This window comes from Adelges cooleyi, unplaced genomic scaffold, assembly GCF_023614345.1.
Source record: "Adelges cooleyi isolate 19-005CV unplaced genomic scaffold, UGA_ACOO_1.1 ACOO_flye_CR_arks_rails_tigmint_CR_PRNA_108, whole genome shotgun sequence".
Lineage (NCBI taxonomy): Eukaryota > Metazoa > Arthropoda > Insecta > Hemiptera > Adelgidae > Adelges > Adelges cooleyi.
In genome coordinates, this window is record NW_026095761.1 from 13,382,678 (window position 1) to 13,405,193 (window position 22,516).

The 22,516-nt window shown below is 28.8% G+C and overlaps 1 protein-coding gene across 4 annotated transcripts; it reads right to left on the reverse strand.

The window, feature by feature from the left end:
- Positions 1–926: 926 nt before the first annotated feature.
- LOC126841070 (transcription intermediary factor 1-alpha) lies at positions 927–7,650 on the reverse strand. 4 transcript variants are annotated; one of them, XM_050577331.1, is made up of 16 exons: positions 7,372–7,650; positions 6,786–6,969; positions 5,910–6,079; positions 5,126–5,209; positions 4,886–5,034; positions 4,522–4,632; positions 4,250–4,447; positions 3,874–3,986; positions 3,068–3,132; positions 2,688–2,781; positions 2,526–2,578; positions 2,298–2,343; positions 1,817–1,970; positions 1,570–1,747; positions 1,320–1,466; positions 927–1,196 (listed from the first exon to the last, which is right to left on the reverse strand). In XM_050577331.1, the coding sequence occupies exons 2-16, from the start codon at positions 6,964–6,966 to the stop codon at positions 1,098–1,100; spliced, it is 1,842 nt and encodes a 613-aa protein (XP_050433288.1). In that variant the 5' UTR covers positions 6,967–6,969; positions 7,372–7,650; the 3' UTR covers positions 927–1,097. The 4 variants fall into 4 exon arrangements, with proteins under 4 accessions (XP_050433288.1, XP_050433280.1, XP_050433296.1 ...); XM_050577323.1 differs by having other exon boundaries at positions 6,774–6,969; XM_050577339.1 differs by having other exon boundaries at positions 6,792–6,969; positions 7,372–7,649.
- Between the last annotated feature and the right edge of the window lie 14,866 nt (positions 7,651–22,516).

Here is a 22,516-nt window from a genome sequence, read left to right on the forward strand (position 1 = left end):
GGGCTGAATAGTTTAAATATACTGTACTTTAGGTATGTACTCCGCTGGATTCATTCTATCCACAGATTTGCACCTAACAGTTTTTTTTTTTGAAAGTGATTTAATCACTTTCAGATAATATACTAATTCCTTTAGATCCGTCACACGTTCCTCATCCAGCAATAATCCTAATTTATTTTAACTACACCGTTTATGTGGTAAACTAATTTTAAATAAGCCATCATTTTTTTTTACAATAATATTTAATATTTAATTGTTTTTAGATGGTCCGACAAAGTTGAAATATCCAAGATTCGTGTCATGCTGAAAACAAAATATATGCTTACTAATTTGTTTAATGTTTATCTTTGTCTATCATTGTGTTTTGACCTTCAGATTTGTCTAATATCATAATAGCATATAATCCAAATAACACATTTTGTTATCAAATATATCTATTATAGTTTATAGGTACCCAATGTGGATCCACCTTGTAGGTACCAATTTATTTATTTGTATATGTCCATTTCTGTATCATAACATATCTGCCAATAAAAATGATAATCACTGAATAAGTAATTTTGTAATTTATTATCTAGTCCATCCCCAATAATTCTTATTTGTCCCCTTTTTTTATTTTAAAATATCCATAACAAATATAGGTCTTCTTAATTTACCCTTAATATTAACTATGCAGTTAACTGTAAATTAAAAAACATTTTTTTTAATTGATAACCTTGGAATATTAGGCGATTTTAATACTTTAAAAGGCTCTCTTCACTCTAGTATCCAAGTTCCAACATAATGTGCCTATAGTGTTAAATAAAATCAACATAATATATTTTCTTGTGGTTTTCCAATGTCGGAGTTCTTTTGCCTGGCACTGCATTAGATTGTGCCAAATAGATTACGCAATATTATATATTTAACTATTTAATGTAGCACTCTTAATATAATGTAAACCGTTCTTTTAATATTGATTACAAAATGTATTTACAGAAAATTGTACAGCTTGTAATAAATAAAAATATAATTTGTATAAAAAAATGTTAAATGCTTAAACACATAGATAATATAACTTAACACTAAATAGATTGTTCATGTTTTTGTTCGGGGATTCACGAGGTTGTTGAACATATGTTTCTTATATATTTTTTTTTTAAACCTGCGTAGTGATCGAGTAAAGCAGTGGCCGACTGATGAACACAATGAGCGTCCTATGAAAGAAAAAAAACATATATATAAATAAAGTTATTACGCTTTAGATGCAATAGTGTGTTATTAAAAGTGTATTTTAATTTAGGACCTGAACAATGATAATTTACAACTAATACGCTTACGGGATAGTACGATTTGGCATTTTCAAATACACGAGTTATATCTCTAAGGATGTCATTCAGCACTGGCACTGGCTGATCTGTTTCTATACGGGCTTTGATATTGTTCAATGCTATTGGGTTTTTAATCTTTTCATAGTACTGGGCACTCTAAAAAAAAAAAGCATTGATAAATATTTTTGATGATATTTATTCACTAATAATAATAACAATAATAATAGTTACGGATCACTGAATAAAACACAACACTTACAATTTCTTTAGGAGCACATTCTAAAAAGTGCACACTGTCATCATTCTTACAATACAATTCCAGCAGAATCCATCTGACGATTTTGTTCAAGTTTGATAATCTCAATTCAGGATTAGGAGTAGACAACATAGCTGTATAATCAATGCACAAATTGCAAATCCATTTCTTCGTAGCCGAGCTAAAATAAAATAATAATAACAATTAACAACCTACGTTACGACGGATTTTCGGTAAATTCAAATTTTACTTTTCAACATCTTCATCAGTTGCCTTCGGCACATGACAGTCAGGATGATAGATCCTTTGGCATTTACAACATTCTACTAGTTTTTCACTGGCCATTATTCCTTGGCAACATACCGCGCATTCTTTTATGGCTTCGTCATCAGAACTATCAATATCTGCAATATTAGTAAATGCAAACCAATTACTATTGTCACAACATAATTAAATGCACGGTGATTATACAGACGTAACTTTTTGCCGAACATAATAACAATTATCATACATAAAAAAAGAAAACCAAGTTTTACACCTATTACTACGTTAAAAACGTTCTATAGAAATAGCTGAACAAATATTTGGATACAACGAGAAAATATTTATTTAAATATGTACTTATTGCGTTTCTGTTTCTTTACGACATTAGTCCAAGGAATTCTAAGACAATATTAGTAGTTAGTGTTATTATAATGATATTAATTATTGAACAATGTTTGAATAATTACCAGACATGTAATCCGTTGTATGATTATCAGCGCTTTTGACCTGTAACTGATCAAAATGGACTATAAATATTAAATCATAATAATAATAATGTTGTAAAATTTTTTTAAAAACAGATTGTTTTTTATTGTTATCTAAAAAAATCTCATTAGAATTATTACTTTTGAGATTTTTAGTAACATATACGTTTATGGTTTTTATTACTATTATTTAAAAGACAGTTAAATTACTTTTTGGAATTCGATTTCAGGAAATCTAGTATCAAAAAATTGTCTTACATCGTCTGACATGAAAAAAAAAAAAAAGAATCCACATCAATTCTAACTTAATTAGCAACATTAATATAAATTTTAATAGTATGTAATATTTAAACTGATATTATGACAGCATACTTTTAGGAAACATTGGACAAGAAGATGATGGCGCCGCTAAATTATTTTGGATAGTGTTATTATTGGCGGTAGACGAGTCTTTTTTCGACAAATTCTAAAGAAAACATATACATAATATATTACAACAACAATAAAATACAAATATATCTTGTTAGCTTCACAAGAGCGGTGGCAAAAGAAAAGAAAACCAATGTAAAACATGTTAAGACTATGATGTTAGATGTGACATTCTTGGTGTTTGAAGGGAGAGCTTTAGGGAAAATAATAATATTTTTAAGGAATTGTAAATAACAGTCTGATGTAATTGGTCTAAAAATTAGTTGATATAATTTAAATCCAGACTTAACATTTAAAAACATACAGTTTTGCTCATGTCTTACTTGTGTTGACTGTTCACGATCACTGGCTTGAGATGTCAATGATATAGTTCCAAAATTATTGATATCTAAACATACATATATACATTTAACACAATAATACAATTTAATATAATATTTTAATTAAATTAGCTTTTAACAATTTCATTGAGTAGGTCTGTTTGGTAGTTCAATTTTGTGTTAGACTAACAGCGTCCATAGAAAAAGATTTTTTTTTTTTTTTTAACCAATACCTAACTATGTAGAACACATTTTAATTGCTTCATGGCAGTTAAAATTAAAAAATAAAATAAAAAACCATTGTTCTCAAGACAATATTCAAAAAGAGAACAATGTACCCGTTCCATAATATATTCAATATTTTAATTAATACTTTAAGTTGAAATACTATATTTTTTTTTTTTTTTTTTTAATCGGTGATAATATATTTTTTTGATTAATTGTTTTAGAAACAGATATGCCGTTTTGTGTTCTCTGTAAGAATTACATCCTTTATCGATTACATAATAAGTATTTTTACTGTAAACAGTAAAACCTTATGGTGTGAGTAAATTAAATTTTTTTAACTAAAAAAATGAAATGTATACTGCCGTTTGGTTTTTAAAATATTTTGCTATAAAATTACCATAGTAGTTAAGTACAAACCATTTTATATTATTTATATGATTATTATTTGTTAAAATAAATTAAAGCTGCACCAGCATCTAAATCTGAAGTAGATAACAATTTTGCAAACCAATGATTTTTAACTTAAGTAACAAAACAACCATTACGAATGTAATTTATACGGTTTACTTTGTACAACCAACCTGATATAACATTTTCGAAGCTTTTTTGATGGTCAAATATTATTTTGGACGTGAGTTTTCCAACTTCTATATTAGATAAATTTTTAGTTCTTTCTAATTGAGTTAATATGATTCTAAATAAAATAGAAAACATTAAAAATCAATACATAACTTTAAGAATGCACAGCAAGTTTTGAAAAATGCCATTTTTACAAGGTCGGCATTTAGAAAGTCAAGATACAGAATAATTATATCGATATATGAAGTACCATATTATTTAGTTTTTAACAATTCATGAAAATTCTAAAATTACAATGTCCTGTAACTTGATTTTCTTAAAATCAATTGACCTTTAAAGTCCCTTTTTATAAACATTTTCTTATAACAAATCACTTACTTTCGATGTTTAAGGATATTCCCAATGTTTTCATTGTTATCCAAAAGCTTGTTTGTAAAATGTGAGTAGTATACATTTTTTTCTATTGTATTTAAAATGTTTTGTTTTTGTTTTTGTGCTACTTTAAGACTTTCTTCATAAGTTTCGTCCACTTGTTTCTTTAGAACATTTCCGCGTTTCGTTATTAAATCTTTTATTCTAAAAAACACAAGAAACATTTTTAATAAATTAATACAAGTACAATTAATGTTAAATTTAAATTAGAAACTTACTCAGATACTACGAGGTCTATTTTATTTTTAACACCTTTTTTTTGCGCACTTAGACTGCAAATGTTTTCTGTATTTATTTTTAAGCAGTGTTCCATGTATTTATTATTCTTCCTAAAACAATTTTTATTTATTAAATTATAAAGATATTTACTGTTACCTATTCTGTAAAAGAAATATTAATACCAGTTTTTAAGTTAATTAGATTGGCATATTTTCTACACTAACATTTTTGCTACACTTTTATTTTTGATAAATGTCACACGAATTAAACTTAAAGAACTATAAGTAATTAAAAAAGAAAAAAAACTGAGAAATAAGAATTGTATGCCATAAATAATATTGATTTTAATTAACTTGGTCTTACTCTATATCAATCAAAATTGATGACAAATCAAATTTAGTTTCTTTACTGACAACTTCGATATCCCTGTTGGGATGTTCTTTGTGATCAACCGATAGACACTGGGAACAAGCCATCATAAAACACTTGTCGCAGTACATATTGATAAGTTCCTAAACAATATCGATAGGCATTTATAGTAAAACACTAAATTGCTTTTTTAAACTAGACTATTTTCTTTGTTTTATACACAGAAATACTCACTCCTGAATGTTTGGTACAAAATAACGAATTCTCCGGAATGCATATTAGACCGTGTACAATTTTAGAGAGGGAACTCATGTGATGCTGCAAAACAATAAAGCAATAATTGATAGTTATACTTTTTAATTAACCATCCTAAACTAAAGAATAGGTTTTTTTTGTTGAAAATGTTGACTGGTCGATAACAAGTTTTGTAAAAATACTTTTAGAGCTCTTAATGTGCTTGAAAGCAGTGTAAAAGAGGCACAGCTTAATATTATATTTATCTGTGTACACTACTCCATCATAATTTATATCTCGCTTATACATTTAAATGTTAATAACTACAATAATATTTATTTAAAAGAAAAAAAAATCTTCATTTTATTATGGTAAACTTTGTTTACTTTATTTGAATTCCTCAAAACTCATTGAATAAGAGTTAAGACGGAACGCGAAACCCATACCATTTTTCTTAGAATCGAACATAATTTTTAATTAAAATAATTTTTTATTTTTACAATATTACTACAAGTCGGAATTTGATATGGTTATTCTTTATGGCTTATAAAACATACCAACATATTTTCATCATTGAATGAGCAAGTGTTATACTATATAAATAATAATTACAACACCCACTTGCAAGCTTTGGTTGTTTAATTTAATTTCAAGAGGGCAAAAGGGGTATTAGACATTTTAAAGAGATGTAATTTAATTATATACATTCATATGCAATAATACTTGATTGTGTTCTTACATAATATTAAATATTATAAAAAAAATAGTAAGAAAACACACTTACAGTTGCACATGAAGCACACAACAGTTCCTTACAAGTTGTGCAATTAAAATTTGCTTCGTTATTACAATCATGTATATTACAATAATTTTTTTTTATTGAACTGCTCAACGACTTAAAAGGCAATTCAACTAATCCATTCAATGTTTTCACTTCACATATACACTCCAAATCTAAAATATTAATAAACATGAAAATAATTATGAGGTAGAATTATATACTCTTAATATTACAATGTTATAAAATAAATATTTCAATAAACAAATTATATCTTTAACTTTAAAGTGACGCTACCCAGCCCATTTATTAAAAAGTAAAGAGCAAGCAATTTTTTTTCAACAAATCTTAATTTATCTGTGCAAAGCCTTGATTGATAGCTTTAACTATAGTGTATAATAATACTTATTAATACAGTAATGAGGATTCATTATTGGATGCAGTCGTTTGTTAGACTATCACAGTGGTTTCTATCAAAACCAAAGTGTCTTGAAATTGTTGTGGAATCACTAAACTTTCACAATGAATAAAGGAGAATTTTATCTGTGCTTGAGTTTTTAAATATTTAATCTAATAATTTTTAATTATTTATTAAAAAATACTAGGAGTGTCCGAGTGGGTAAGGTGGCAGTGTGTTAGCGTTCACTGTCGCAGGTTCGACACTCAGTCACGGGCGCTAAGTTTGCTGGGCGAACAATCATCCGGTGAAAACCTTCATGGCCTGTTAAGCTTGCATGATGATGATTAGAAAATACTAAAAAACTTACCTTAAAAGTTAATAGGAAACAAATTATTGAAACTATAAAAAATTGTCATGCACAATATTGGTTGGGTAGCGTATTTTTAAATTAAAGTAAAAGAAAAACTTACGGAAAACTTTACCTTTACCTAATTTGTGTAGATTAGCCACAACTTCTTTTCCAACGCATTTGTCACATATAAGGTGTAAACATTCTAACATTTTTAGATTGCTATCACCATTTCCATTGCAGAATATACATTTTAAACTAAATTGAATAGCACGTTGTTTGTTCTTATCGTTGACATTTTTGTTCACAGACATTATCTAAAAGAGTTTAAACACGTTTAAAGCAATGTATTTGGGCTATTTCTATTATTTTGTTCATATCAACTAACTAATGTATACAAATTTTAAGAAGAAAAAAAACAGAACATTTTAACGATTGTACCAAAAGTAAAAGAAATTATTATGAAGTTTAGTAAATTTGGAAGTAGTAGCGAGACTAGAAATATTTTATGTTTAATTAATGTCTTAACCGACTCGTGTACGAAAATACCTAAAGCAGTCATAAAAACCACAATAATTATTGTGTAGTTACTAATATACTAAACATCAAAATATAATAGAGGTATACTTTATTATGTAATAATAATGTATGTTGAAATTAAATACATTTTTAGCCGTTTGCTGTAAAATATTACAAGCGTAGAAATTAAGAGTACTTACTAAATTTTTTTTTTACAGCTAGTGTAAAATAATTATAACCGCGGTTGGATTGTTCGAATAAAAGTAAGAACTAAGAAGTAGTATATTTTCAGGAGGTAATAAAAAAAGCCATAGACTAGTCAACTGTCAACACTCAACCATTATTTATTATCATTAAAAACAAATCTTTCTCATCAAAAACCACTATTCTGGTCAGGTGGCACTGCTGAGAGCCTTCCTATTCATACATTATTGTCACTGTATCTTTGTCATCAGACTTGCTGATTATACATAATATTTTGTATAGATTGTAAATAAAGAAAATATTTTAATAAAAAAAAAAACCACAAAATATGATAACAAGTAGTATCAACGATTAATTCATGGAAGAATAACTCAACATTGTTGTGAATAAATAGTTTGCATAATAATTATTGACGGTACCAATCAAATATTTTATTTATTAAAATAAAAACACTTTTACAATTAATTAAAACTATCATAATTTGTGTTAAAAATTTAAACAATTTTTTATTGACAACGATAATACCTATTCAGGTAAATATTTTTTTTAAGGGAAATAGTGGAATAATCGGTGGGTAGTTTTTTTTAAAAATATATACGAGGTAGGTACATATACTTATCAAGGTTAATAGATGAAATTGTATATTATAGATTTATCCAACACTAAACAATGTTTTAGACAGTTGGGATGAACCTATGGGTGGTTTCTGGTTACCGTACAGTGACAATGTCCATAAAAAACAGACTCGGCTTAAAAATTATAATATGTGGTACATAGAAATATATTGTGGTTAGTTATTCAAATTAGGTAATTTCACATGGAATGACTCTACTAATAAATTACAATTTTTAACACTTCCTTTGATTGAAAATAAGTATAAAAAAAAAAAAAAATAATAACAATAGCCACAGTAATCTACATTTATAAATTATTATTATTTCACAGTGTCTATTGTAAGCAGAAATGGGTAGGTATTATTATAACTTTTTGATTAGAAAATACACATTGTGAAAACTGAAACAATTTACGATTACGTTCTGGTCGGCACACAATTTGTTTTTATTTTTAAATATCGATTAACGTAGAAAAAACAAAAAGTTTGTGTTTCCTCGTCGACAATATTTTTTAGGGGCATAAAAAACAAATTCGAAGAATTCATCCGGAACGAATAAAGTCTGTTTGTATTTCCATAAACTTCCGGAGAGAACATCTCGGTCAAAACAAATGGGTTTTGAACTTTTTGTTTTTTACATGTACACAACGGTTGTCCGATTCAGACAAAAAAAAAAACCCACATTAGAATTGTATCCAAACCCACATAATATGGGCTTAGCTTAGCCCTGCCCTCTAATTGGGCCAATGGAAATGACACTATTGAAATATATTAGTATAATTATTTACCTAGGTACAGCGATGTGACAGGGAATTTACAATAATAAATATTGATGAATGATATTATGTGATATTGTACGATTTCATGTGCAATAAATTACCAAGACAGCGGTGTCAATTAGTAGGAAATGCTATACGGCTCAACATTATGAGTATTTTTTAAAATAAAAATGGTCCGCATTGTGTGGTGATGAGATCAAATCCGAGCCGTTTGAATTCATCGGTACACAATAATCTAGATTATCTAGACCATGACCCATTTGCATTGTCTCCGGTAACTCTTCTCGAATACAAAATAATATAATATTATACAAGTGTGTTTGTATGGTGCAAAAAAAAAAAAATTATGTACTCGGGCACTCTTCGACATGACGTGTGTGCATTACAATCATCTCGAACATAATAATACCTATCTAGGTCCCCGGCGATTACTTTGTAAACTATTCGCGACTTGTACTTCTTTTTACAAGCTAATTAAACGTGTGTATAACATATTACGAGTACCTGATAATATGTAGAACGAGGTTCTATTTGTTTGTATTGACTTTTCACACTTGTAGGCGCGAGTGTGCACTCAGGTGAGCAGCTGCAGTACCGTAGGAGGAGGTGACTGCTGTAGATAATAATATAGACACTGCAGGTTTGTCTTCAAAATACCTCTATAAACCTATTATTATCATTATTGTTGTATTGACGGTGTCGTTGAAATTCGATTGGCAAAGCATAATAATAGTAGGTATTTATACTAATATTTATATACTTGTCTCGAGTTTTCTACAGCGGATAGTGTTTAGACAACCTCTACACTAGCACTTATTAAGGCGCATTGTATAGGCAATTTTTCTAGTCACCTGAACTTAACGTTAAGCTATACATTTTAAACAATACGTTTGAAAGTAGAATGAGTTGATTTTGACTAAAACTTTTGCCAAATTTACTATTTTTAAAAATAACCAATAAAAATCGCAATTTTTCCTTTTTTTCTTGGACATTTTTTTACGTACCCTTATGGTTTCGTGTTTTTTCGGATGTATTTATCGATAATTTGTATTTTTGCGATGAGATAATATATAATTTGAACTATTAAAAAATAGTTTGTTTAGGTTAGTCATGTGTTGAATAGAATCAACATAGAAGACAGTTTTAAGATAATGCTATTTAACGAGTCAAACTGGTAAATGGTAAGGGCACAGACTGGACCTGGAGTGTACCTTTATAGGTGCACTCTCAGGGTCGGCTTGTCTCCTAGAAAAAGGCCCCGGATTGTAAATCGTTTAGGGGCCATATAAAAATTCCCTTAAAAGTTAAAAAGACACTCGGATTTTTTTACAAGTAAAAATTATTAATAATTAAACATAAAATTAACAATAATATCTAAGGGTGATCCGAGGGGTGATTTGCCCCGCCCCCAAGTCACAACTAATTTAGGAAACCTAAAATTTACTGATGATTAACTACAAACAAGATTTGTAAAATATTCGTTCTATAGGTACTACTTGTTTTCTTAACAATTTTAAGTCGAAAATAGTGAATAGTAATTTATATGAATGAGTTAATAATGGATCAAACGAAGAATAAATAACTTTTGTATTAAAAAGTGGCAAGACTGACTACAACTTAAAAAATAAGTATGATAATCAATTTCTGTTTGCATCATTTTTTAAACATAAAAAAATAAAAATTTTAAAGAAAAATTTTTTAAAAAAAGTCAAAATTTGCCAAGTTATTGCACTTAAAAAAAAAAGAAGTAAACCAAGTTTTTGCTTATAACTTGCGCGCCGAAAACTTGGAAAATTGGCTATTCTTTAAACGCGTTTTTCTCAAAATAGAAATACTTTCAGAAAACTTTCACAGTAATTATTGTCAAATTTTTAATTTATATTCATTGTTCCATAGCAACCTCCTGACATTTTTATTTTTAATAATATATTGCTAAGTAAATATCTAAATTGTACAACTTTTTTGTCCGTAGTATATTATTTCACAGAGATAAAAATGTTCTTGATATTCTTATTTTATGAACGAGGTTAAGTTTCTTACAAAGTCGTTTTCATTAGCAAATTATAATTATTGATCGTGATGAAGGATAATATTGATTTTTACTGTAATTACTATTATTACATCTAAATACGAATAAAAATCAAATATTATCAGACGTCAGTCAAATAGCCTTCTCAATATGCCAAACCAATAGGTTATGATATAATCTCTCCTAAAAGTTGTTAGTGAACAAACTCTTTTTAATAAAATCATATAATAGACAACTATAGACAAATAATATGTTTAGGAGAATATGCATTGTGTATGTTTTGGTAGTTATAAGTAGGGTATTTTATTATACACTTGTATTTTTTCTATTGACAACATTATTGTTTACACTTTATTACAGCATGAGACAATTTTTTAAAATCTATAATATAATATTGTCGCTGGTGAAACATTGTATTTTATTTTGATTTCTTTAGTTAGAATAAAAAAAGATTTTTGGGCCTTTTGCAATAAGTTTAAATTACATTTAATTTAGTGATTTTCTGAAATATCAATAAATACTCAATTTAAATGTTGTTTATATGTATCAAGTTCTCATTTAAAATTGGACTGTAATTTTAAACGAAACTTAGAATTTTTTAGAAACAGACAGCCTATGCGATTTATAATAATATAATTATTTTGCTAAAGCCTATAACAGCGAGATTAAAATATTATTATAATATAGACCGTTAATCTACTTTTTGTAAAACAAATCACGGACTATAACGTCACGACTTAATAATACTTGGAAAAATTTTGGCTCCTGAGATATTATATTATATAGGTACGTGCGATTCATTATTCATTAATCATTATGAAAGCAGTTAAGCTGATGCCGGGTTTAAAAAAAAAACACATTTATTATAAATTGGTAATTTTAATGGTTAATTATTATTTTTAATTAAATAATTAATACACAGGATTATATTTACCTAACCGTTTGACTAAAGTCGGTTTTTTTATGAGACCATTTTCAGAAGTACATAAAAAACAAAATCAATATTATTATACAGTTAATAAAAATGATAACGTCAACTTAATACAGCAGCCGGTTGTAGTAGTACTTGAGATAATATTTCTATATTTCAATCTCCTAGTATTTACTTGCAGCGTTTCAATTTAAACTTATTGAGTTTAAATCAACATTATTATTTCTGTTAGCTCAGCCTCCGCAAACTAATTTACGTCCAGTTAAATATAAAAGCATTACTACTGTTTATAGTATGCAGCCGAGGTATGCCATTTTCACATCAAGTTAGGTCAGTTTATTATTAGTGAGTGTATTATTCTTACGGTTAAGGGTTTAAGTATTCATTTCTTTACTATACATATGTATGTCACCATAAGTTGCTTAAAATATTTTCCAAGTTTTTTTGCCAATTATTAAAAAATGTCTTCTGCAATTGCTGTGATTTGCTTACCGTAGTATAAACACATTGAAATTACACAACCGCGTTTGTAATTATTCACACCGTTGTTGCTTAAATGTTAATTCTGCACCTTATAGCATTTCAGTACATTGCAACGTCTTACTGATGGTGTTACGGCACCTTTATTAAATCACTACCCATATAATCACACCCGCATACCGCCTAATGAACAACGTTATGTTTACATATTATTATTTAAGAATGTTATCATTTTTTTTTTATAATAACAGTTTCTTGTCCATCCGTCTGTTTAAATAAACCGTTAACAATAGCATAACTTCTAAGTAATGTAAGTACAACACACACAATATGCTATCATTTTTGAGTAATCTAAATTATTATTTTCACACTTTTTTCGATAAATAATTGATGTGGATGTGAGTGTGCTAAAATTATTTACACCTGACTAAACATAAGAAAAATATTATTAACTAAAACATTTGAACAGAGTATGTACTATGTACATTGTTGAAATTTTATTGGTGTTTGACGGAAAGAGTTTCTAAATATTATAAACGTTTGTAATTCACATTTTACTTCATTATACTTTCTGGCACAGATTCTTTATCACGGTTAAACAAAATCGATGGCTGAGTCTCAGCAATAACGGTTAATAAATGTTGTTGTTTCTGCGGTTTAGTCAAAGCAACCTCAAAAGGTCCATTAGGCTAACGTGTGTCACGTCGTGTTACACAATTATAATACAGTCCATAAAAAAAACAGTATATTATCGTTGATATACTGATATAATGTTATTATTTTTATCACGTTTACAATTGTTGCTCAACGTAATTATTATACAGTATAATTTGTGATAATCATATTACTATTCATTATATACTCTAAATATGTGTGTTAATCTAATGTTGTTTTCAATGTTGGAAAGACGCTATGGTGGTATCTTGTACAGTTTCGTTTACAAAAGTAGTATCATAAAAATAGGTGTGTAACAGTACATACATGGTGGCTGGTTAACTATGACCATTTTATCATAGAAGACCAGGCATCATGTTTATGAAATTATTATTCTTAATTTAAAAAGTTAAGATATAAGTTAACATTTTAACATCTTAAGTTCATTGGGTTTTAACATATCAATTATCTAACATTTAAGATTTTGACATAGTTAGCCAATCAGCATGAAGTACTTAAGTATCCATTGCTTTAATTTTATCAATCGTTTGTAGAACAGTAAAATGTAAAAACAATTATAGACACTATTAAAATGGCCATGTTTATTACTACTACTACTACTACTACCACTACAATAATATGTAACTGATATTATTTATTTGTAATTACAATGAGAGGATTCTTACATGTATTTTGAACATGAATAGATTTCTTGTCAAGTTAAAAGTGTGATGTTCTTACATACATATATGTAGCTTTTGATAACTACACAAAACAATATACCTAATATTACTTAAGTGACTAAATAACGGTTAGTGCTGACATTAAAAATGTAGAGCACAACAATCAAAATATAATTGGCGAAACTATAACTAAGTAGTTTTTGATTTATCCGCTTGTTCGGTAAATAATTGTGCTTGGTCATTCGATTAAATATGGTTATTGTTAAGCTTCTGACTAGCCTCTTTAATTGGATTGTTAATAATTTGAAGATCTATGTCATTCGAGTATGTAAACCGCTTAAACATGTTTGGTGTGTATCACTTTCCCATAGAGTTCACATACAATTTATATTCATACAAAAATAGTAAATCTGTTATGGTTAAAAAATTGTACTTTTTTAATTTATCTAATTATCTTGAGAAAGATATTTTATAATTTTTCATTTTTAAAGTAGTCATGATGATGTTAAACATTATCATTTTAATTTCTATATTTTTTTTATTCAACTTGTAATCATATTCAATAATAATAATATCTACCTTAACATAAGCTATACTCGAATGTAATTTTATTGCAATAAACGGTTTTCTAATTAATTATTATTATATTCTGTCATTGTAATTTTTACAGACAAAAACAATACATTATACTGTAACGGCTTCTTAAATAATTTTTACAATGTTTATAGACAAGCACTCAGTAGTACAAAATAGAAAAAGGTGGCCCAAAATAAAAAATTAAACGTTGGCATATATAATTTTCATTGAAGGTTGTTACGTTACTAATTAAAGATTCATTGTCGAGCTAAGGGTAAAAACAAAACGGTATTTACATTTTTTTATTTTTGTTATTATTTCGTGTACTTATGTGAGTTAGACATTCTAGGCTCAGGGATGTTTACACGCTGTGGGCTCGCAAGATGTAAGATAATTACCTAATTTTTTATTGTAGTTTTTATTTTATTAGTGTGCTACATAAATCATAATAGACGCAGAAGTAGTAGACAATGATTTTTTTTATTCGAATAATTGAATTTGAAATTATTCGAATAACTTTTACACGAATATTATGTTATCTAGACTATAGATGATTGTGTTTATTCTATTGGAACGATGAACAACTCTGAATGCAATTGTGTAAGGGCTAATTGCCTTATATATATATATATATATATGTATAATATACAAGAGGGGTGGCCGAAATGTGTGAAAAAGAACTGCGCCATTTTATTGTCTTCTTTTCTATCACGATGCCTTAGAGTTTCACAAGATTTAATAATAATAGCCGGCCCAGCCGCACATTGTTATCTGAGATTCGTGACTTTCTCGAAGTCACGACCGATTAATTACCGCGGTTGTCCAATAATAATTGTTGTGTAGGACACTTGAAACTTTATGGAAATATATTGTCAGTGCACAATAATATATATATATTTTTTTTTGTCCCTTCGTCGCTATTCTGTTGTAATCGCACTTATCACACACACTGCTGTACAAATTCTAAAATGGCACATGTTTTTTATTATATTATATATATAAATATATTTTTTTTTTTGGTGTTCACTCCGGTGCAGTGCAAATGCTAATAGTTATGTATATAAACGAATAAAAATGATTTTATATCGTGTCATATAGCAGTAGTAACGAGCATTGCCAATAAAAAACTTGTTAAAACAAAAAAGGTGGGTACCTATTCAATCCGCTCAGTAATAAAACTAGATTAGATAAAAATTGCCTATTAAAAATTGACGAGTGCTGGAATTATCCACGCAATGTATAACAAAAAAAAAAGTATAACGTACATGCTTGGCAATTTTTGGCATTTTAAAAAAAATCACTAATTTAGCCAATATATGTGTACATATTAGCTTATATACATATTGCTAGTAATTTTCATATTATTAATATACTACTGATGTCAGTAGTACACCGTTAAAAATATACATCAATGTTCAGATAATATTGTGCTTGTTCATCATATTATGATTTCACATTCAGCACGTTGTATAACTTCAGATACGTTACCAAGAAAGAAATTATAATGCACATGGCGTGAAATCCCAAAAATATAGTTCAGTCAAGAGGAAAGCAGTTCAAATAAGAATTTTTTTTTAAAATTTTTAGTTATTGAATACTACGATTGGCTTGGCTAAGCTAAAATATTCTCTCTAAAATTTATATAGCTCCCAAAATGGGGTTGGAATTAATTTACAAGTATTTTTTTACAAGGCTTGTATAGTGTTATTGAGAGGATTTAGCCTACCCGAGCTGATTTAGCCTTTGGTCCGCTTTAATCCGTCTTTGGCGAATGTTATGTTATTAGAGCAAGGGTAAAAAGGACTTACAATATGAATCAGACCCATGTATAGCATTTGATGGTCAGAAATTATAGTAATTTATAACAACTAAACGTAATGGTACGAATAATAAAAACATTTAAGTACTAGCTATACTCATTGTAGAATTAAACGGATAAATTGATTAGCATTATTATTATTGTTCTCCATATAGAGTTCAATGAATGTTCTGATAAATATGTCAGAATATGCATTGTTTTTTTTTTTTTAACAAAAATGGCGATGTTGAGTAAAAGTGAATTTGAATACCTACATTATGTACCTGATTTATAAATCAGTTAACAAGGCGATAAAACACACAAATGGTTCACATTTATCATTGAACAACGAATCATTCTGCAGTGGTTTCAGTACTTTTGTAAAATTATGTTTATAACCAAACTATGACAAGTGTTTAACAACGTTTTATATGGAATATCTTAAAATAAAAAAAATATATGTGAAATTGATGCAATATGTTTTCAAGTTTAGAGCTGTTAAGCATAAATTTAAATGCACCAAGGTACACGTAATTTGTTTAGTTTATTACATTATCTAACGTTTTAAAATTGTAAATTCATTTTTAAGTATATAATATTATGTGCTTTGTGCAATTTGTATTTGCATAATTTGTATTTATTTTTTATGTTTTGTTCAGCAAGTGCAAAATATTTTTAGTATAAACTAAAATGTTTGCACATATTAATTTACACTTTTTATTATAAAAATAACTTTGGTGTAGCTTGTTCAAGTACGTTTGCAGCTACCCTATAATAGTTTCAATTTGAAAATATTCAAACGAGTTAATAATATCCAGTTCTAAGAAACCTTTTAACTTAAACGTTTGACTCTGTATAATCCTCATTTAATGTTTTATTACCGCGGGATATTCCTGTATAGGTGCGAAACTAACTTATTTTGGTATTTAATATTTACTTTAAATGCAATTTTTTTTTTACATGACATTAATTAGAAAGTCTGTCATTAAGTCACGAAAAAGTTATTTGGTTTAAGTGAATAAGTACAAGGAAAAAACGTAATACATAAACATTGTTTGATTAGGAATAGCCATAGGCCCAACCAGGGGGGTGCTAGTTGGACTTGAGCACCCCCTGACTCAAAATTAGCATCTCCAAAAAATTCAAGTCCCAATCTTTGATAAATAATGTACATACTTTGTTATTTTAGAATATTTCTGTTAGTTCAAGTAAACTATTTTATACCTAATGGTTTGTATATAGATAAGTATTATGTTTAGTCAGGTATATATAATATTTTATACTAGGTCAAGTCGTACAAAATGATTTACAATGATTTTATAATAATAAATAGTTGACCACGAATCGTGGACAAAGTACATTATATCATTATTTTTAATGAAAAACAGTTAACAACTGATCTTACCAATTAAGATCCCATAAAGTTTCCTTGGCATGTATACTACCTACCGCATGCACTTACAAACTAATATCGAACTAAAAAACAAGTCCTTTCTCTGCGCACGGTGAAACTTATTTCGTTTATATTTCTTTTATTATATTCTAACCACAAATTATTATCGACCAGTTTTTTATTATAACCTTTTCCAAAATTTTCACTGCGTTTAAGCCGCTTACCGTGTTTTGCCCAAGGCCTTGGAAGTGAATCCATTTCCTTCTGGCCATAACAGCGCACTTTATATTATAATTGTTATTTTTTGAATACATTAACGTTTATGTAAATTCTAGCAATTGAGTGAAACAAAATTACAAATAAATTGTGTTTTTAATTTTTTACTATATCTTTACAACTAGAGTTTATTACGCTTAATTTGATTAAAAAAATAAACTAAATGAAATGTGGTTGACAGCCGGACAATAGGTGTATTCATTGTGAGTGGTAAAGTTTTGCAGGAAGTAAGGCGTAATTAATCTGAAACACATTAGGCATATATTAGACACGCTCCTATCAAACATGATGTCTTCTATAATCCTACCCTGCAAAAGAAGTACATTTTATTTAGGTATTATATTTAAAGATTAGACTGGTCGATGGACAGTTAAGTTTGTAAGAAGTTAGCTCAGTATGAACTGGCACATTGTAACGCCATCTCAAGACTATATTATAAAGAAGTTTTCTATTCATCGAGTGCCATCAAAGCGGTTCTGTCTCATAATTGAATGCAGTATACGAGTATAACTCGTTAATACTGTAAGACTATTACGCTGTACTAGTCAAGAAGGTCTCGGTGCAGTACATGTTTTAGGAAAACTTTAATTATTAAATGAACAAAAGAGAAGAATACACGGAAATATTATAATTCAAGAAAGAAAGATATATTGCTCATTAAAATATGATTGTTTTCGTTTGCCCAAACGCGACTTGCATAATCGTAAAAAACCATTTTCTTATGTAATTTGTGAGATTTGTTTGCTTTGTTAAGTGACCAATAGCTAATTTAACGAAATTATAAAATTCCATACCAATATACATTCGAAGAATTATTATTTTTTACCAAAACGTTCTGCTTATTGGCAGTTATTATTTGCAAATAATTATAAGTGTACAATCGAGGAGAATATTATATTATATGTACTTACTGGAGAGAAGTAAGAATAATTTATTGAAAATACAGCAAGCGCTAGGTTATAATTCGAATCGAATTCGTGTCTTGCATTCAAACAGCAATAAAGTTTATTCGACGGATTTATTATAGTGTCAAGTCTCGACATGAATAAACATTGCTAAATGACGAGTGCGGTTTTGCTTTTCTTTTTAGATCCTACAAAGCTGAATTTTTCCCATATTAGAACGCAGATACCTTGACACCTATATTATTCGTATACTATGTATAAGATGGCCGGTGAAAAATAGTGCTCACGACCTACCGACGGCGGCAAAGCCTATACCTATACCCACTTGCATGTGGATTATTGACAGCGGAACCGGACCGTTGCCATATCGAGCGAATTCGCTTTGTAATCGACAACAGCTAAAGAAAAGAAGCATCCGTGACTGGAAGATCCGTCGGCACGATAACCGTCGCCCACGTCTTAAGTACACACGGTCTCCATAAATCACGGACAAACAAAATACAACCTCTTTTTTTTTTTTTTAAGGATTAAGACTGTAAACTGCAATTAACGGCTAATAATGTTATAATCTAGCCAATTGGCCGTTTAAAAGATAACGGCGCTAGGGGCCGTCACGGCTGCTCTATTTCAAGACATCGCCCCGGTATAGTTGCACGGATAGCAGGGAAAACGAGAGAGAGGCAAGACAGGTTGAGACGGTTTGGGTATACATAAGAAAATGTAAAAATAACACGGGTAGGCGAAGGGTTCAGATGAGATATCCATTCAAATAATATTATTCCCAAAAAATAAATACTCCTCTTTGAAATCATTGTTACTTTTGATCATATTTTTAGCTATTTCAGTTTTAATTAATTAAATAAAAGTATACATATATATATATATATATATATATATATATATATATATATATATATATATATATATTATGATACTTATTGTTAGTAGTACAGTGTGATGGTGTTCGAGGCAAAAAACCCTTATTTTTCAAAAGCCAATTGACCAACAAGCTTCGGTCTGGAAAAAAATGTTCATTGTTAATACTTCCTATGTGTATCAGACCATCTATGTATACCAATCTATGCAGCGACTAATTTTTAATCTAAAACATGTATTTTTTTAAATTTTCATTTTCAGGTGGATATTGTCTTCAAAAGCCTTCGCCCTGATTGTAGTCCAATACTATCTAATCATTTATTATAAAAACAGGAACTACACAAATAATCCAAAACAAGTACTGTGTTTTTCTCGATACATGCCTAATATTTAATACCAGTTTGATTAATACACCAAACCATGGTGGTCGTGGTAAACCCAAGTGCGGTTTTTTTGGGTTGTAAATGTGAGCGCACAAGCCGAGAAATCGTCACACTAGAATAAAAAAAAGTAAAAATGAATAAAGTGCGCGTTTGTCCCGTCGTCGTAATGCTTTCGCAACTCGGCCAAGTATTTTATTATACTATATTTTATTTTCCACAAAAGAATAATAACAATAACAGCAATAATAAATACAAACACGACGACAAAAAACGTCTTACGAGCGCACATCACGACCGAAACGACATCGAAAAAAAATATAATATGTAATGATGGCAAAAAAATACACACCGGCAATCTGTTAAGGCTCTTGACCTACCTGACTAAATACAGTAACACAACAATGTTGATTGTAATCGCAGTCGCCGGTCCGTCTACTGCCCGTTCACAGGCGGTAAGTATAATATTTATTATTTTTGTAGTAAAATAGTTTAAGAGTGTCACAATCATTCCCTCCCCCCTCCCCGTCGCTGATCCAAGCATAGAATAATATATTTTTATTTGAGTAAAAATAAAATTTTTACAAAATAGACAATAAGCGTTTTTGATAAAAACAATATTGTATAAGTGTTGCCAAAGACGTAGGAGCGATAGACGCTGGAGTACAATGGAGGGAAGCAGCAGTGGACAGAGATAGATAGAGGAATATATTATTATACTTGGAGGGCTGGCTTAAAGGCCGTTACCCCTTCAAAAAAAAAATCTAGCCTCAGATAACCGTTTTATTTAGCTAGATAAGGTTATGAGATGATTTAGTATTTTTTTTTTATCTCATTAAGAACAGTTTAACAGTACTTTTAAGAAGATAATATCCAAACTTAACACCTTAAAAATCACACAAGTCAATCGCACAATAACAATAAGTAGGTTTATGGGAAATTATTTGAAAACATTGATTGTAAATAAATTAAAAAAAACGATCAGTAAGCAAAGCATCAAGATAAGAATAGTTGTGTTAAATATGGAACACCGCACAAGTAAACGTACCCTACATTTGTAACGCTGTACTATCAGATTAGATAATTAATAAATAATGTAGTCACAAGATCAGTCTGATATTATGGTTGTCTCTTGATAGGATCTTTCTATATTAATTAATTTACATTATTGTTATCGTATAGATGATACACGTCGTCACGTGATTGCTTATTGTTTTTTTACTTTTTGTAGTAACGACTGTTAACTAAGACTTTTGTTTGATTGAATTATTGTAAAACCGGTCGGTTTGGTCGGCCACCACTCCACGGGGAAGAATAATATTATACATATATAATATGTATCCAATAATGATAAATAAGAGAAATTATGGTTTTACCAGATACGATAGAAGACTGGCGTCTTAGCTGTCGGCTGCTTTGATATGCTGGGTGGTCTTCACCGTAATTAATTTTAATACTACTACTATACCTATTATCAGCAAACTATATGATCATTTTCGGTAGCACAAAAGGGGTTTTGATTTGCAAGGGCTAAATACCAAATTTTTTTTAAAAAATAGTACTTTTTAAGTTGGTCTTGACAAGTTATACCTAATACATAAAATTGCTGTCTTTGTAAAGATACAATGCCAAGTTAAGGGTTAAAAAAATCACCCTGTGTACGTTTATTTTTTTTACAGATTGTATGTCTCAATAATAGTGTTTATAAATAAAAAAAAATGTACGTTTAATTGATTTCACCATTATTCTTACTTATTAAAAATAAACTATATATTGATGGTTTTTTTTTATTCGTTATTTTATATTATATATTCTAGTTTATGAGAGGTTTTAAAAAGACAACAAATAAGTGTGTAAAACAACATTAGAGGTGTACCGTTATATTATTTCCAATACGTTTTTAAATATTTTATATAATAATAGCAAAAAAAAAAAAGTTATGAATGTATAAAAACATTTTAAAGCCCACTTTATTTGTTTGTACTCACAAATATTGGTTTTATAATACATCATTTATAAGACATTTATCTTTATAGATCCCTTTGGGCTTTAAATCCGTCGTGGAACTTGTGGTTTTTTATAAATGCATGACACTTGTCGTCTGGTTGTTGCTAGCATTATTTCCAATAAGCATATTGGCTATTTGGTAAAATATACTTATCAAAATACCTACTTTTAAAAAACTTTTATTTCATTTTTGGGTAATACAAAAAAAAATACATTTTTTGCGCAGTTTTCGTGGAAAATAATATAGGTATTTTTGTGATTAATATGTTCGGGGTGTCTGCGTGTACTATGTAATTTAGAACATGTGTGTTGTTTGTGGTGTCACATATAATATTTATAATGTGATCAAATTTATTATATATATTTTTTCAATTATCTAGGCTTACAAAATCGTTCGGTCGAATGCAAACGCATGCACGTAGCTACATATTATTATGGTTTGGCTGTTGATACATTTGGTTAACAGTAGTGTATGTATCTAATATTTTAATGCATATTATACTTGCCAAGCCGGTCGTCGCGCATTACTCATTGCCGCCCCCGAATTCCGCCGTTATAACAATAATTACCTATCTGTTTGCAGTTGTTGTCTGGCAATAACACAGGTAACTCTGGTTAGGTGTAATATGACCGAGTTTTTGTTTTCGATCTGCTTTACTATCCGCCCAAGGGTTTCGTTAGCATTGGTCCGAAAAACGTGAGGTGTTCTTTTTTCGCTTGGTCGTGATCTACAACCGCATAGAGATCGAAGACGGATCCAC